Below are 14,382 nucleotides of genomic sequence, written 5' to 3' on the forward strand. Positions count from 1 at the left end.
TGTTCCTTGGAAATCCTTTCTCAGGACTGGGGAGAGCTATTTTTACAGGATTTGTTACTAGTTACTGCTGGCCCTAGCTCTCTCAGGAGACATAAACGTATCTGAAGATTGGAAATGTTGTGCTTGCTGCCACAGAGCAGGCTACTAAGACAGAAGAGAAGGAGTTGCGAATTTTTGTTTGTTTTGTATTTTTTGCAGTACGCGGGCCTCTCACTGTTGTGGCCTCCCCCGTTGCGGAGCATAGGCTCCGGACGCGCAGGCTCAGCGGCCATGGCTCACGGGCCCAGCCGCCCCGCCACATGTGGGATCTTCCCGGACCGGGGCACGAACCCGCGTCCCCTGCATCGGCAGGCGGACTCTCAACCACTGCGCCACTAGGGAAGCCCCCGAATTTTTATCATTGTAAATGAGCCTCAGTTCCAAGTTCCAAGTTCCAGTGCTTTAAAAAAAAATTCCACTGTTACTTTGACACAGCGCAGAATCAGTGTAACAGTTTATTCCAATGCAGTACAGCACTCCACCCAAACGAAAGCACAATGTGCAAGTGTTTATTTTAATTACTCCTGTTCGAAGGCTCTTATTTCTGGAGAACAGCAAGGCATTTTGTTGTCCACTCTTTCCATTCTTTAAAGGCTTCCACAGGTTTCGGCAAACTCAGAGGCTCCTCACGGCTACATTTTGGAGTGACTGTAGGTGTGTCAGTGGACTCAGCATCAACCCACCTCACCAGTGCCTTGAAAAACAGATTCATCTTTTAACAAATCCCAGCAAAATAGACTTAGGCAAGAGAAAAACAATAGCTTCCAAATCAGGTTATCTACATCGGTGACTTATGCTACCCCACGGAGATGTTCCATTTGATAAAGAAGGTCACAAGGGTGAGACCACGCTTGTCAAAGGGCATGCATCAGAAACACGCCAGCTGTGAGCACACAGGACAGTCATGAGGATGCACAGGAGAGAAGATTAGAAAGAATTACACTTAGTCCTCACAGTTTTTTGAAGGTGGGAGGATAATTATTTTCTTTTCTCCACTTGCTAAGTGTTCCACAAGGCATTATACCGTGGTTGTAATTTGACGGGGATATGTATACACCTGTTAAGTGTACACATAGGCATGGCAGATATAGATATGTGAAGACACACATGTAGGCATGGACTGCAGTCGCTACGTTTGTGGACACACAGACATTCACTTGCACATCGAGATTAAATACTTTCCCTCCTTCTTAAAATCATGCCTTCCTCCTAATGAATATCATACCCTTGTCCCATATGTGGAAAGATAAATCACTTCCACATATTCATAGTTTTGGGGTTTTTTAAATGTAAATTTTTTATTTATTTATTTATTTTTGGCTGTGTTGGGTCTTTGTTGCTGCGCAGGCTTTGTCTAGTTGCTGCGAGCGGGGGCTACTCTTCACTGTGGTGCATGGGCTTCTCATTGCGGTGGCTTCCCTTGTTGCAGAGCACGGGCTCTAGGCGCGTGCGCTTCAGTAGTTGTGGCTCGTGGGCTCAGTAGTTGTGGCTTGCGGGCTCTAGAGCGCAGGCTCAGGAGTTGTGGTGCATGGGCTTAGTTGCTCCGCGGCATGTGGGATCTTCCCGGGCCAGGGCTGGAACCCGTGTCCCCTGCACTGGCAGGTGGATTCTTAACCACTGCACTACCAGGGAAGTCCCTTCATAGAGTTTTTAAACATGAACTTTGCCTCGCTTATCAATATTTATCCTGCTCTGCAAAGTCAAGCTCTCTGGCCCTAAATGAACGGGAGACACAGAAACCTCTTCCACCATTTCTCATTTAATTCTAAGTGTAAGGCAAGTCAAAGTTTTTAAGAAAGATATTTCTTTGCATTTTTTTTAAAACCACAGCTTCCTGCTTACCTTTGCACTAATTTCCTCCGATAAATCACCTCCAGAGAAGGGCCTAATAGAAAATGGTAGTTTGCTACTTAAATAACCACTTCCCCCTTTATGGCTTCCCCCACTTACTTTGTATCTGTCTTTAAGGTGGAAGCCGATAGCACTCTGCAACTTGCGTAAACAGATGGGGCAAAGGTCGAGGGGACGCTGGTCAGCTTCTTCCAAGTGGTTGGAGCCTTGCATCAGGCATGCAAGCCACTGGCAGTGCCGAAGTCCAAAGATATGTCCAATCTCATGGGTTAAAGTCTGCAAGACATTCATGTGGAGGCTTACAGTGCCACGGCCATCAGCAACAAGGTACACCCCCTTCTTCTGCATGCTCTTCCAAGAAACCAGTTCACAGGAATGAGCTCCCTTACCGTCACCACCAAAACCTCAATCTGCCCAAAGACTTAGTCCCTCATTTCCCTGAATGTCTTACTGCCTTCCTCTCTGGGCTTCAGTACTTCCCCCCCCAGGGTTTCTCCACCTCGACACCACTCACATGTTGGACAGGATCATTCCTTGATGGGGTCGGGGAGGGGTGTCTTGTGCACTGTAGGGTGTTGAGCAGCAGCCCCGGCCTCTACCCACTAGATGCCAATAGCATCCCCATCCCTGCTGTGACAACCAGAAATGTCTCCAGGCACGGCCAAATATTCCCTGGGTGGCAAAATCACCCCTGGTTGAGACCACTGCTCTGGACCAGTGGGATGCTTGCTAACATTTAGATTCTGAGGCCCTTCCCCCAGAGATGCCGAGCTGGTAGGTAAGAGGGGAGCAGCTTGAACTGCATGTTAACAAGCACATTAATGCAGGGAAGGTACAGCTGACACCTGAACGAGGGGCGAGCGGGGCACCGGCCCCCCCTGCAGTCAAGAACCTGCTCTGGCTTCACAGTCAGCCCTCTGCATCCGCAGTTCCGTGGGCCCTTGCCTTTCTCACTGGCCCTGTGGTGCCAGTGAGAAACACCACACGTAAGTGGACCCATGCAGTTCAAAGCCATGTCGCTTAAGGGTCAGCTGTACTCTGAAACCGTCATTCTACCAGGTGTCGTTCTCTACCCCCGACACGCAGCAGTGGTGAAAGCAGAAAAGCCCGTCTGGCTATGAAGAAAGGGGGAAACGAGGAGACAGGCTTTCCACAGAGCAGGGCAGGGGGAGACACGAGGAACCAGCAGCAGAACCAGCAGCTGCAGTAGGCAGCCCGGAGCCTAAGGGAAAGGCCCATTCCCCGCCAGGAGCCGGAGCGCAGGGGTCCCGCAGGCCCCCGGGAGTTAGCCTGACTTGACAAGCACAGCGTCCCTATCCGCCCAGAATTCTGGAATTAAGCTAATGGTCAGGAGATGGGTACAGCCAAGGCCACATGTTAACTAACAGGACAAAAAACTGTCACAGATACTGTACATTTCAGTATGAAGGTACCATTTACATTCTGGTTTTATTGATAATTTCAGTCAAGCAGTATCCACCAAAAGGATACAAATGACACAAAGTCATTTATAAAACTACCTTAAGGACTGTGGATATATAAATTCAGGGGATCAAGATCTCTTGAAAAAACACTCCTGGTGGATTGTTTGAACAGCTCACCTTACAGGACCGAAGCAGCAAAACACTAGTCACTTCAGGAACGTAATAATTATCAAAAACTGAGTAGTCACTTGAAGATTTCTTCTGCAGCTTCTTCAGTTTGCCTTCGTAGTGTGAGCTGTAAAAATCACTGCCATACCTGGCAAAGCTGAATATCCCCACACCTAGCAAAAGAAGACAAGCAATGACGGAATAAGAGGAAGATCCCTGAAGAAAAGACTAAAAAAGAGCCCGCTTGGGCATCTGGCTGGGGAGTGCCTGTCTGTCCTAGTGAGTGTCCGCAGCCCCACTAAGCTTGGCTAAGGTTCGCCCAGACAAAGGAGACTTCTGCCCCAGATTTCCAGATCAGAATCTTCTGCTAACCAACCTGTTCTGCTCTGTAAAACTCAATGATCTTGACGTCAAATTCTTGAGAAATTTTAAGTTCCAGAGGGTTTTTTTCCCCACAAAAGAAGTCATTTTGGGGGGAATTCCCCGGCGGTCCAGTGGTTAGGACTCTGCGCTTTCACTGCTGTGGGCCCGGGTTCAATTCCTAGTTGGGGAACTAAGATCCCACAAGCCAAGTGGCAAAAAAAGAAAAAAAAAAAAGAAGTCATTTTCTTAAATAGCCCAAATAAAGTACTTTAAAAGGAGCGACAGAGTGACTGAACCACAGGCTCATGACCTCACTCTGGGAGATCACGGTAAACAGATCTCGGTGCCGTGCATGTCACTGAGGGTCCCGTCCTTCCCTCGTGCCCTGCTATACAGGAAGACATCCGGCCACTGCCCCACTGCCTTGGTGACCATGCCTGGACCCTGCCTTCAGAGAGAAGAACCTCTCCTGTCCTCCCCCCTGTAAACTCAGCACAACTCTCTCTGCAGCTGTGCCTGTGACCAGAACAAACACCCCTGTAACTGACTTCCTGTGACACCTAGGCTAGCTTCAACCATCTCTGCACAGAGAACAGACTGACGCACCACTCGTTCTAAAGGGGACTGACTGCTTTATGATTCCACTTGTTTACACTGTTGCTTTCATGTATGCCTCTTTCAGTTGCTCTTCGATAGTAAGGAACATTTGTGTTAAGGCAGTGAATTCATAGTAAGTTTGTCCAACCTAATCTGATTCAAAAAGAATGCACCTCACCCCACCTTGGTATTTGAGATTTAGGGGGAAGAGAGCATTCTGTAAGTTAAGAAAAAACTAAACCTACTCTCATCACAAGTGACCTCCTCTGACCAAACAAGTATGGGTATATTTTACTATAATACCTTCAGCAAGAACATTTTTTTCTTCTAATAATCCTACCAAGAGAGTATTTCCTTTGGTAATTAAATATTTCTCAATTTTAAAATACCAATCTTTATAAACTTGGAGAGAATGAAGTCACTTGTAGTAGGATACTATCTCACTGCACAGTAGATCAACCCTGCTCTCCTACTACATCTTCTCTTACATCACACAATATTTAAGAAACTTACTGAGAAAAAAAAAGAAATAGAAACATTTGGGGGGAGTGCTTCCTGACCTCCTCAAATGCATAATATAGATTGGTTAACAATATCTAGATAAATACATTATTTAAAATTTTTTTAATGGTTCTATCTCTATCAGGTTAATAATAAAAGGGGAAATAAAGATTTAGCTCATACAAATTTATTTCTGATAGAAAGCTCGTACAAAAACTCAGGGGGACAGCAGCGACCCAGGTCTCCGAGAGAGTGTGTTAGTAAGGTCATGGGGGCAGGGGGGGCTGGCGCTGTAAGAATGTAAATGGAGAGTGAGGATGAAGGGGTGGGAGAGGATGAAGCGGTGGGAGAGGATGAAGGGGTGGGAGAGGATGAAGCGGTGGGAGAGGATGAAGCGGTGGGAGAGGATGAAGGGGTGGGAGAGGATGAAGGGGTGGGAGAGGATGAAGGGGTGGGTGGGAAGAAGAGGCTCCAAAGCACCCTAGGCCCCCACCTCTGATGAACGGGGAGGAGAGGTGTGTCTCTAATAGGAAGAAACATTTGTTAGCGAGAGCTCCCACCCCAACAAACCCTGGAGCTGATGTAACAGCCAGTCTATAACCTCTGTACTCATACAGGCCCTGCTACTTGCTCCCCATCCCTAGAACACTAATGGACAATCATGCCCCTCAGTTTACTGGACTTTTCCCCTTGAAACCTGTTTTAGATCCTGGGGGAAAAGGGTAGAAAAATAAGAGCCAAAACGGAGGGGTGGGGAGAAGGCAAAAAGAAAAACAAAATAGGCAAAAATATGATTTGCTTCTGTATCCTGTCCCACCCCCAGTGTTATCAAGCAGGGTTTGCAATGAGTCAGTTTATTTTACTTCAAGTCAAAGACTGAAACTGACCATAAAGAAGATAACAAAATGTCCTGAGACACTGGATATGAAGCACACTTGTAAATCAGTCTACAGCTCCCTCATCTGTGCAAGACTACTAAAAGAGCTGAAAAACAATTAGCAAGATTTTCGCTTACATTAATGACAATTCAAATATCCTTATTTAATTCACCTTGCCACTGAATTATCTACATTTACCACCTGTTGTGCTGAATGCCTATATATGTGCCAGGCATATGTACACACTTTTTACGGATCAGCACTCTTATGTAAATTATCTCAAAATGACACTGTGAAACAGGTATTATTAGCTTCAAGGTCACACAGGCACTGAACGGCCAACCTGTGGAGAAACCCAGATCAAAGGGGTCTATCAACAGCGTCCTTCCCTTTATGGCAGGATGCCGCAGCAGAAGTACTATACAGTCTTAAGTATCAAAATTGTAATTGGTTGGAATTTTTCCCTCTTTCAAAATCTTCAAATAGTCTCAAGTTGAGGAAGTGTCTACCAACAATGTCAAAAAGGAATACCATCTGTCAAAGAGGCCTGTCCAAAGACAAAATTCCAGGAGTCTCTTGGGTAAAGATCGATCATTGTTATTCCCACAACACAAAAAGCATCTTCAGGTTTCTTCTTTTTTAAGAACTTCAGGATCTGCCCTATTTAAAAAGAAACACACATGTGATATATATATATACACACACATGTATACGTGTGTGTATATATATGTGTGTACACACACATATATATATATATATATATATAAAACTCAATTCAAAGTGTAAAGCTGTTTAATTCACCTGCATGAATCTGTAGGTTCTGCGTGTTATCATTGATTCTAAAGGAGCACCTCGTTGCAGAGACAGGAACTGGTTCTAAGAGTTTTACCGTCAAGCCATAGAAAAATGCTTCACAGTAGCCCTTGAGCCATTTCACATATTCTTCACTGATACTTCTGGTGTTTCCCAGCAATCCTATAACATGGAAGAAAATTTAAAGACAGGCTATAAGATGACTAAAATAGCCTTTTCCTCAGTCTACAATTAGAAATTTGGAATTAGACACAAACCAACTGTAAATTTTCAATACACCTTTATCGTTCACTGAGGTGAATATGAATTAGAAAGAAACAAAACATCCTCTTTTAAGGCAGTTTGGCTACAAAACTTCCACCTTGGGAATGAATGTCAAAAATGATTATAAAAACTGCCCGCCTGAATGAGACTGACAAGCCAAACTATCCCTGGCAACAGCACCATTGCAAGACCAAACCAAATTCAATATATACCAATGCACTGTATATAAATACTGTGCTTCTGTGGAGAAGGTATCTTTCTGTAAGGATCATTGAAAAACTCTTCAAAGTCTTGGGGAGCCTCAGGATGGGAGGTTATCCAGTCTGACTGCGAATGCAAAGTAATGGGTCCAAAGAGATCACTGTCTGGCCGGAAGGCTTCGTCCATCAGACGCTTTTCCCCAGCATCTAACTTCTCATACTGTGACACAAGCGCTGGGTTCTTTGAGATGAGAGCTGTCTTTAGTGTGTGTTCAGAGTGCCGTACTGTTTGCATCTACCAGAAAGACACAAGTAGTCAAATATAAAATGCATATCCATACTAGTGACTTTAATCTATGTACAGCCTCCAGACATCTTTTATTTCTCCCTAGCATGGAATGACTGATTGATTGCTAATGCCCTGGAGTGATCACTCCAAATTACTGTTTGCTTTGCCCATTTCTAATCAATTTCTTGGGGAGGGTCTCTGAAAGAGTGAAAAGACAACCATGAAATTCATTCCTCCATCTCTTAGGGAACCTGCTCCTATTATAAAAACTAATGGTAACCATAAGACATGACCTGATTTCCCATTTCCTTCTGCCATTTGGGTAATAATATTATGAACTGACTCATTAGGGCCACATGAAAAATACTCATCCTTTCCAGTGTGACTCAAAGATGTTCACGACCAAATGGAACGAGAACTAATGTAAATCTTGCCGTTTCTGTGACTTAACTGCAGGCTGATAATATATCTCAGCCACTGAAGTTCATTGTCTCCGGGTCGTGTCACCCTGAGGAAGACGCCAGGTGACTAAAAGCCAGACTCACAGTGACAGGCCTCTTCCATTCACATCGCGTGCCTGCGCAGAGATTTCATCCTTCCCTTTGAACGGGTCAGACAGCTAGCTGTTCCACCGCGAGGCTTTGTGAGTGAGGAAAGGAAAAATCTGGACGTCACTGTCTGGAACTATCATATTTTCTAATTATCTACATTTCCTCCAGTTTAACGACAGGCAATTGACGGGAAACTTTAAGCGAATGGCTGTCCCGGATGGACATCTGAACTCTGGCGTTCCAGAGTGTGGAAGAAATCCCCAAAACTAAGCTGTCTCTTGTCAAAGCTCTCCTGTGAGCAGAGGCTCGTCCTCACTGCTCCACAATGGGCCGAAATGCGACTTCTCCTCCAGGACAACGTCCTGTCGTTCTACCCACCTTCAGGGAGAGGACGGCTCCCTCTCAAGTTTCTGCCTCACAAGGACCGGCATGTCTGGGCCTGGGCGGGAGCGCGTGGTGCCTTCACCCTAACAGTAAAAAGGCGGTGTCAAAGGTCAGGAGGCCTTCAGGTGGGGGTCACTTCCGGGGATGGGGGCCCGAAAGCTGCCAGCGCGCCGGGACCGGAAGCGGACGGCCACCCTGGCCAGGTGTCCATAGCAACTCGCTGCTTGGGCTCGGCCCCGCGCCAGCGCGACCCGGCCCGGTAGGGGGCGGCCTGGGGGATCCCCGGGGACTGTCTTTTCCACCCGAGGAAGCCTGGCCTGGCTCTCCCGAGACACTCCCGCCCCCGCCGTCCTCCCCGCTTCCGCCACGGCTGCTCCTCCCACATCTTCCTCCCTCCCCACCGACCGCGACCGTCCCCATCCTCTACCAGCCGGCCGCCCGGCCAGGAGGCCCCAGCCCGGAGGCTCCAGCCCGGCGCCGCCACCCTCACCCCATCACCCTCAACCCGTCACCGTCATCCCACCGGGCGTTGACGCCGCCCGCCGGGTGCCCTGCGCCGTGCCCTGCGCCCGACGCCGTGCCCCGCCCCTTCGCGCACGCCACGCCCCACCGTAGCACGCACGCTCCGTTGTGCCCCGCCCCTTGACGCCCTGCCACGGCCCCGCGCACCATGCCCTGCCCCCGCCGCGCTCCACGTCTGGCCGTCCCGCCCAACGCCCCGCCCACGCGCCCCGCCCATGCCCCTTGATGCTGTGTCACGGCCCCGCCCCGCCCACGCGCTCCACGCCCCGCCCACGCGCCCCACACTGCTCTCCGCGCTCCACGCCCCGCCCGGCCGCGCAAGCCAGTCTCGAGGGCTCGGGACCCGAGTCCTAGTGGCCGCCGTGGCCCCAGGTTCTTGGGCGGAGCGCGCGGTCACGAGGGGGCCACGAGGCGCTGATATCAGCCCCGCGCTCGGCCTTTCTGCCCTGACCTCCCGGGGCGCCGCTCTCCGGGGCGCCGCTCCGGGGTCAGCTGCTCCTGCACGTGCTCGGCTGGCCGTGGGTGTGAGCAAAGCTCTCGGCGTGACAGAGTCCACCGGCGCGGAAGCGAGTCCGCGGCGGCCGCAGGTGGACTCACAGCCCGGCGCAGAGATGCGCCCACTGGCGGGCGGCGCGGAGGGGGCGTCCGGGACACGCGGCTCGGCGGGGCTTCTCTTCTCCCGGGATGCGCCCGTTGGTGTCTCCCGGCGCTGGAGACGGGCTGGGAAGTAGGAGAGGCGCCCGCGGGCGGTAGGACTGAAGCAGCTCTGCGGCCTCTGTGTGCGGGACGGAAGGGGACAGCTCCGATCCCGAAGGCCCCCTTCAGCCCTGGGAGGTTGCGGGATCGAAGCGGAGGATCCCTCATCTCATCCGTGTGCTACCCTTTCGTGCGGCCAGCGCTCATCTCAACGTCGGGACGCATGGATGGTCTGGCTGGCCAAGGCCACGGAGTGCTGCCAAGGAGACAGCGCCGCGCCATCAGCATCCCCCTCCCTTCGAGGCAGCAGCCTCCGAACAAGCCCCCGCCTCCGACTTGCTCCTTTCTGTCCAGCTCCCGTCATTCTTCCCCAGGTTCGCGCCGCGCTCACCAGCCCCTCTGTCCTGAAGGCTTCCTAGGAAGGAACCTGGAGAACACCTGGCCCTTTGTAATCCTGTTTCCTCAAACCCTTATTCACGACCTCACCTAAAGGGATGCCCAGCTGTCCCAGAGCCAGCCCCAGACATGACTCCTGCCCTTCCAGCCTTAACTCAAAGATACTCCTAAGTCCTGTTTTTCATTCTAAGCCCCTGTCCTACTGCTGCAAAGCAACCTCTGGAAGAGGTTCTCATGTTTAGAATCATCCAAGTTGTCCAAAAAGAAAATTTGTGGGCTTCCCTGGTGGCGCGGTGGTTGAGAATCTGCCTGCCAGTGCAGGGGACATGGGTTCAAGCCCTGGTCTGGGAAGATCCCACATGCCGCGGAGCAACTAGGCCCGTGAGTCACAACTACTGAGCCTGCGCATCTGGAGCCTGTGCTCCGCAACAAGAGAGGCCGCGATAGTGAGAGGCCCGCGCACCGTGATGAAGAGTGGCCCCCGCTTGCCGCAACTAGAGAAAGCCCTCGCACAGACACGAAGACCCAACACAGCCATAAATAAATAAATAAATAAATAAATAAAATAATAATAAAATAAATAATAAAAACAAGTTTGTAAAAATTTTGTAACAAGCTTAGAAGATTGCAGAACGAAAAGGGTAAAGAAATGCGAAGTATATGGCAGATGAAGGATTTTTAAATGACTTTAAGGAGATGGACATCATGACATGAAAACGAGCAAAGAACAGGCACTTTGAATGATGCATTAACATAAAAGGGTTCAACTTTACTCAAAATAAAATGAAAACCATTCCAATACTTTTTTCTTATCGATCAAGTGACAAAACTGTTTACAGTTGACCCTTGAACAACAGGGGTTTGAACTGCAGAGAGCCTGCGCGTCCGGAGCCTGTGCTCCGCAACGGGAGAGGCCACAACAGTGAGAGGCCCGCGTACCGCAAAAAAAAAAAAAAAAAAAAAGAATTGCAAGCTTACAGAAAAGTGGCAAGAATAGTATAAAGAATCCCTATGGAATCTTCAGCCAGTTTCCGCAATTAACATTTTACTTCATTTACTTTCACTGTCTCTCTCTCTCCCTCTGTGTCTCTCTGTCTCTCTATTATATATAATATAATATAATATAATATAATATAATTTAATATAATATAATATATTTCCCCCGAACCATTTGAGAGTAAGTTGCAGACATGATGTCCATTTACACCTAAATACTTCAGTATATATTTTCTAGAACCAAGTAAATTCTCATAAATAACCACAGGACAATTAAAACATACCAGTATGGACTCATATTTTAATTGTACCCCTTCACCCTCTCCCCAATGCATCTTCCTTACCATCTCTGAATTTTACTCACCCTGACATTCCACTAGAGATCCATGTGCATTAACAATCAACTATAGTTCTTTTTCCTACTTCTTTGATTTTATCTAAAAATTACTAAACCTATGAAAATATTTCAAGTACGTGTCTTTAAAAGCCAAATAGTACTAAAAGGATTGTAATGAGAAGTAGTACCCCCCACCCCGTTGACCAGCTTCCAAGAGGCTCCTGATCTCAGCTCCTCAGCTGTTTTCCCTGGTATTTATCTCCATATGTGTAAACGGGGTGTGTGTAATGAGATTTCTTGATCTGTTGATGTAAGGTAGCATCTACTGACTTATTGCCATGATAGATGGGGACTTAACTTCTTTGTTCATCCTCACACTCCCCACCTCCCATTCCTCTTGATGTGGGCACATCACAAATTTTGATTTACTCTATAGTCAGTGCTTACGTTATGATGATTATGCAAACGCTGTTCACTACAAAGTCAAGTATGTACTATGACCATGCTTTGTTTCCTGTAGAACTCTATTTTTGCCCGGAGTTCATAATCATTTCATTTCTATTATTTGGTTTACTTTCTTTTTTAAATTATAAAAGATTAATTTGTCTAGTTTCATATGATCTAATTCTTTTTTTTTTAAATACATCATCATCTCTGTTATACATTTGCCAATAATATTTTCTACATAGCACATTAGTTGCTTTTTTTTTTTCTGGGAATCTTTATTCTGGAGCGCTCCATCCCCGTTTCAGTCTGAACTGGTCCCCTTTAGGACTGCTACATAGGTACCACCCTGGAACTACACTCTGCTCTGTTGGATCCCCTGTTTCTTAAATTCTTAAACTCTCTGTCCTCCTCTTTCTTGGCTCACTCCTTTGATTGCTGTAGCACATCCCCCAGAACCTTTGGGGATAAAGGTGCATAGAGGTAAAGATTTGGAAATCTTGCATATCTGAAAATGTTTTTATTCTATCCTCATCCTTGACTGAGAGTTTCCCTGGATTGATGTGGAATTTTAGGTTGAAAATCATTTTCTCTCAGAATTGTGAAAACTCTGTTCCATTTTCTTCTCACTTCCAGTAATGCCACTTTGATTCCTAATCCTTGGTATGTTACCTGCTTTTTTTAAGGGAGATCTTACGATTTTCTCTTTATCCTTAAGAGTGCTGAAGAACTCTTAGTTTGTAAAGTTTTTAAAGATGTGTCCTGGCCTGAGACATTTTCCCCCATTCATTTTGTTGCTCACTCATTAGGCCCTTCAATTTTTTTTTTTTTTTTTTTGGCCACAGCCGATGGCATGCAGAACTTCCCCAACCAGGGATCGAACCCCTGCCCCCATTGGAAGCATGGGAGTGTTAACCACTGGACCACCAGGGAAGTCCAAGGCCCTTCAATCTTGAGATACTTAGCCTTACATTCTGAGAGATTTTCTTGTGTTACTTTTTAAGAAATTTTATTTTATTGAAGTACAGTTGATTTACAATGTTGTATTAATTTCTGCTGTACAGCAAAGTGATTCGCATATAAATGTATATATATACATATATCCTTTTCTTTTATAAATTTATTTACTTATATTTGGCTACGTTGGGTCTTTGTTGCACGGGCTTTCTCTAGTTGCGGTGAGCGGGGGCTACTCTTGGTTGCGGTGCGCGGGCTTCTCATTGTGGTGGCTTCTCTTGTTGCAGAGCACAGTCTCTAGGCGCGCAGGCTTCAGTAGTTGTAGCACACGGGCTCAGTAGTTGTGGCTCGCGGGCTCTAGAGCGCAGGCTCAGTAGTTGTGGCGCACAGGCTTAGTTGCTCCGCGGCATGTGGGATCTTCCGGGACCAGGGCTCAAACCCGTGTCCCCTGCATTGGCAGGCGGATTCTTAACCACTGCGCTACCAGGGAAGTCTCCTGTGTTTGCTTTGAAACAGTTCATCTATTTCTCCTTTCACCCCATCATCACATCATAATTACTTGCTTTCCAGTCTGACTTCTAGAATAGACTGTAAGCTCCCAAAAGGCAGAGATTGCTGTGTCTGCCTTATTCATCTCTGTATGCCCATATAAGTGCTCAAAAAAAAAAAATCTGTACAATTTAACTGAATTTCTTAAATGTCAACTATGTCACCTATGCGCAAGATTCTTCTGGTGATAAGAAAAATGATCCACTTATGGAATTGATTTTAAGATGCTCCCAGCGAACCGGGTCCTCTCCCCACAGGAACACGGCTTCTCTTCCTCAGCTCAGCGAAAGGGGGGCTTCCCCTCAGCCGCCGCCGCCGCCAGCCGAGCCCCGCCGCGCCTGCGGCCCACGGCCGCCATGCAGTTTATGTTGCTTTTTAGTCGTCAGGGAAAGCTTCGACTGCAGAAATGATATGCCAGTCTGTATTTTTGCTGTGCTATTGAGGATCAGGACAATGAACTAATTACCCTGGAAATAATTCATCGTTACGTGGAATTACTTGACAAGTATTTTGGCAGTGTGTGTGAACTTGATATCATCTTTAATTTTGAGAAGGCTTATTTTATTTTGGATGAGTTTCTTTTGGGAGGAGAAGTTCAGGAAACATCCAAGAAAAATGTCCTTAAAGCAATTGAGCAGGCTGATCTACTACAGGAGGAAGCTGAAACCCCACGTAGCGTTCTTGAAGAAATTGGACTGACATAACTCTCCTCCCCTGTTGATGACTTCTTGTGGCATTTCACACACTGTAGATGGTCACTGCCTTCATGTCCATGTTAGCTAATGGTGTAAGATGACGTCTTGTCAGTATTACTGTTCTGCTAAGCTGCTTCATTCGGGCCTACACACTCTTTTTTTAAAGGGAACTTTGGTTAATCAAGTGATAATAAGGGACTTAAATACAAATTAGAACGAATGCAGGAAAAGAAAGGTACTTTTTCTGGCTATTTTAAAGTTTATAGGTCTGTTTCTCTTGAACAGATTATTATCATTACCTTGATTATGTGTATCTATGAATATGACACAATCAGGCAATATACATTTATTAATTACTGTCTTTGGCAAAAAAGTTAAATTATGTGAAACCTGTTTTTATGAAACCAAAGACTAGTGCATTTTAGTATATGTGCGAATAAAGGGAATTGACATGTCACATATCAAATG

General features: G+C 47.0%; 1 protein-coding gene across 5 annotated transcripts; it reads right to left on the reverse strand.

Annotated features, from left to right (window-relative positions):
* Positions 1–171: 171 nt before the first annotated feature.
* Positions 172–8,911, reverse strand: AMZ2 (archaelysin family metallopeptidase 2). 5 transcript variants are annotated; one of them, XM_082602773.1, is made up of 9 exons: positions 8,846–8,911; positions 8,317–8,405; positions 7,933–8,026; positions 7,111–7,393; positions 6,623–6,796; positions 6,353–6,481; positions 3,492–3,655; positions 1,990–2,166; positions 172–733 (listed from the first exon to the last, which is right to left on the reverse strand). In XM_082602773.1, exons 4-9 carry the CDS (start codon positions 7,391–7,393, stop codon positions 578–580), a joined length of 1,083 nt encoding a protein of 360 aa, XP_082458899.1. In that variant the 5' UTR covers positions 7,933–8,026; positions 8,317–8,405; positions 8,846–8,911; the 3' UTR covers positions 172–577. The 5 variants fall into 5 exon arrangements, with proteins under 5 accessions (XP_082458899.1, XP_082458898.1, XP_082458897.1 ...); XM_082602772.1 differs by having other exon boundaries at positions 8,813–8,886; XM_082602771.1 differs by lacking the exon at positions 8,846–8,911 and adding an exon at positions 8,750–8,838.
* Positions 8,912–14,382: the final 5,471 nt, after the last annotated feature.

Source organism: Mesoplodon mirus, assembly GCF_964341445.2.
Source record: "Mesoplodon mirus genome assembly, chromosome: 18".
NCBI classification, from domain to species: Eukaryota; Metazoa; Chordata; class Mammalia; order Artiodactyla; family Ziphiidae; genus Mesoplodon; species Mesoplodon mirus.

Bases quoted from the DNA above. Each gene is read 5' to 3' on its own strand.
- AMZ2 (XM_082602775.1), bottom strand. From the start codon at position 7,393: ATGCAAACAGTACGGCACTCTGAACACACACTAAAGACAGCTCTCATC. The intron at 6,797-7,110 runs GTATATATTGAA...TCCATGTTATAG, and splicing joins TATTTATATACAGTGCATTG to GATTGCTGGGAAACACCAGA. The intron at 734-1,989 runs GTAAGTGGGGGA...CTGTTTTTCAAG, and splicing joins ACCTTAAAGACAGATACAAA to GCACTGGTGAGGTGGGTTGA.